The following is a 1,948-nucleotide window of genomic DNA, read 5'->3' as shown; positions in this document are numbered from 1 at the left end:
AGAAATGTCATCCAACCCTGGTTTTCATTTTGGTGCTCAAAGGTGACATAAAAGCTGAATGCCAGGGAGGAATATCCATTGCGGGGGCGGAGGGGAGAAGCCAGCCCTGCACTCCTCTGTGATTGGGACTGACTGTGTTGTTGCTGGGTGGAACAGTATAATGCTGTTGCTGCTCCTGCTCTGGCACCGTGATGTTTCTCTCCAGATTGTGCTGACTCACATTCAAGAAAACATGATACACAGACACAATGCACTGTAACTCTTTTCCTTTCCCCCAGTAACCTCGGTAAGTGTTGGTTTCTTTTTCCTGTCTATGGCTAGTATGGAGATAATATAGCTTTACTGTTAGAATTAATAGGAGGGGGAAAGGCAACCTTGTAAACAAACTGGTAGCAGACAGATTAATCTTGGAGACGGCATTTAAATGCAACCTGCTGTTTGTGGTACATCCACCTCCCTTTAAAGCTGATCAATCCTGATAACTCGCCGTCTACAAACTACACTTGTTAGAGCTGTGTTCTTAAATGGGAGAGTGCTTACAATGCCCATTTACAACTGTATTCTGTTTAATTAGTCAGTACAGCCAATGCTGCAGGGATAGATCACTTGCCTTTAAAGATTTGAGAATGTTAATAGTACAGTATATCATTTTAATTATTATTGGATTAATGTTGTGTCTCGAAGAACATGTAATGCAAATCACAAGAAATGGCCTGAAGTGACCCAAGGGTGGTCCTTTATTAGAAAAGTAATAGGTCCATTGCTTAAATATAAAGAGAGGTTCTTTCTTCAAATGTCACTCTGCACTGGACTTCTGTGTGTGTATGTGGAAATGAAATCCTCTTGCTTCCACTTTGTCCACAGAAAGTTTCTGTAGCTCATGCAATAAATGGCTGAGACAGTAGGTGTAACACCAAGAGATGAAGAGGGGATCCAAAATAATGGTGATGATGAAGATCCACTTCTGAATTGTGATGCTGTAAAGGCATCCCCCAGATGCTCTGCTAGCCCTTTGTTAGCCGGCCTTAATGAAGACAAGGGGAGCTCATCAGTGCCGGAAAGACTGTCTGTCCTCTCCAGCAAGGTTGTGGCCCAGGCAGAAGCCCTGATTGGTCCAGAGATGGTTAGTGGTGGCCAGGCACAGAAGACAGCCTCTGGGTTGGCTGAGCATCATCTGACAGCTGTAAATGCATCCTTAGGTGGTTCATCGTATCCCACGGCAGTCAGCAACCTGCACACTGTCGGCATTGCCTCCCTGTGCTCCGAAAGCCCTTACTGCACTGATGACCTGAGTTTGGAGGTGCTGCAGGTCCCAAGGGTGCCCGATGGAGCTGCCCTGCCTGGGACCGACCCTGAGGGCTGCCACATGCAGCAGGCAGGGAGCAGTGCCAAGGGGAATACAGCCCCTTGTAGTCTGGGCCAGGTGGTTTGGACAAAGACCGCGAAAGTAATGGAGACCTTAGAAAACAAGAAAAAGGAGGAAAAGGAGAAGTACCGGCTCCAGCTAGCTATGTACCGACGCCTTTTGCTGTTGCGCTCAATCAGGAGCTTGCATAAGCAGCTGGAGCAGCAGCAGGCCAGATTGCAGGAATGCTATGGCATGGTAATAAATACCAAGAAAGAAGTGTTGAAACACATTCGCTCAGCCTCGCCCTCACCTTTGCCGTAATCGTGTTGCTGCATGCAGAAATGAGCTTTGTAATGCCACTGGAGCCATCAGTAAGCTTGCATGCCGTAAGGGTGGTGTCCTCATGCCCAAGAATAAGTGCCCATGTGCACTGAGAGCAGAGAGGAAGCAGCAGCAGCAGAGCAGGAAAAAAGGGGAAGGTAAAGTGTCGGCTCCTGAATTCATTTGGAAGAAACCAGAGAAAGATTGTACCTGTGCAAGAAGCTGCCTCGTGATGGAGCTGAAGCATAAGTTTGTAAAAATAAAAATAATAAAAAAACC

General features: G+C 46.8%; 1 protein-coding gene across 1 annotated transcript; it reads left to right on the top strand.

The window, feature by feature from the left end:
- The first annotated feature begins 889 nt into the window (after positions 1–889).
- On the top strand, positions 890–1,669 carry LOC147414970 (uncharacterized). Its single transcript, XM_086469543.1, has one exon. It carries the CDS (start codon positions 890–892, stop codon positions 1,667–1,669), a length of 780 nt encoding a protein of 259 aa, XP_086325669.1.
- Positions 1,670–1,948: the final 279 nt, after the last annotated feature.

This window comes from Leptosomus discolor, chromosome 8 (assembly GCF_034619465.1).
Source record: "Leptosomus discolor isolate bLepDis1 chromosome 8, bLepDis1.hap2, whole genome shotgun sequence".
Lineage (NCBI taxonomy): Eukaryota > Metazoa > Chordata > Aves > Leptosomiformes > Leptosomidae > Leptosomus > Leptosomus discolor.
The sequence above is the reverse complement of the archived record's forward strand: the minus strand, read 5'-3'. Positions and strand labels throughout refer to the sequence as shown.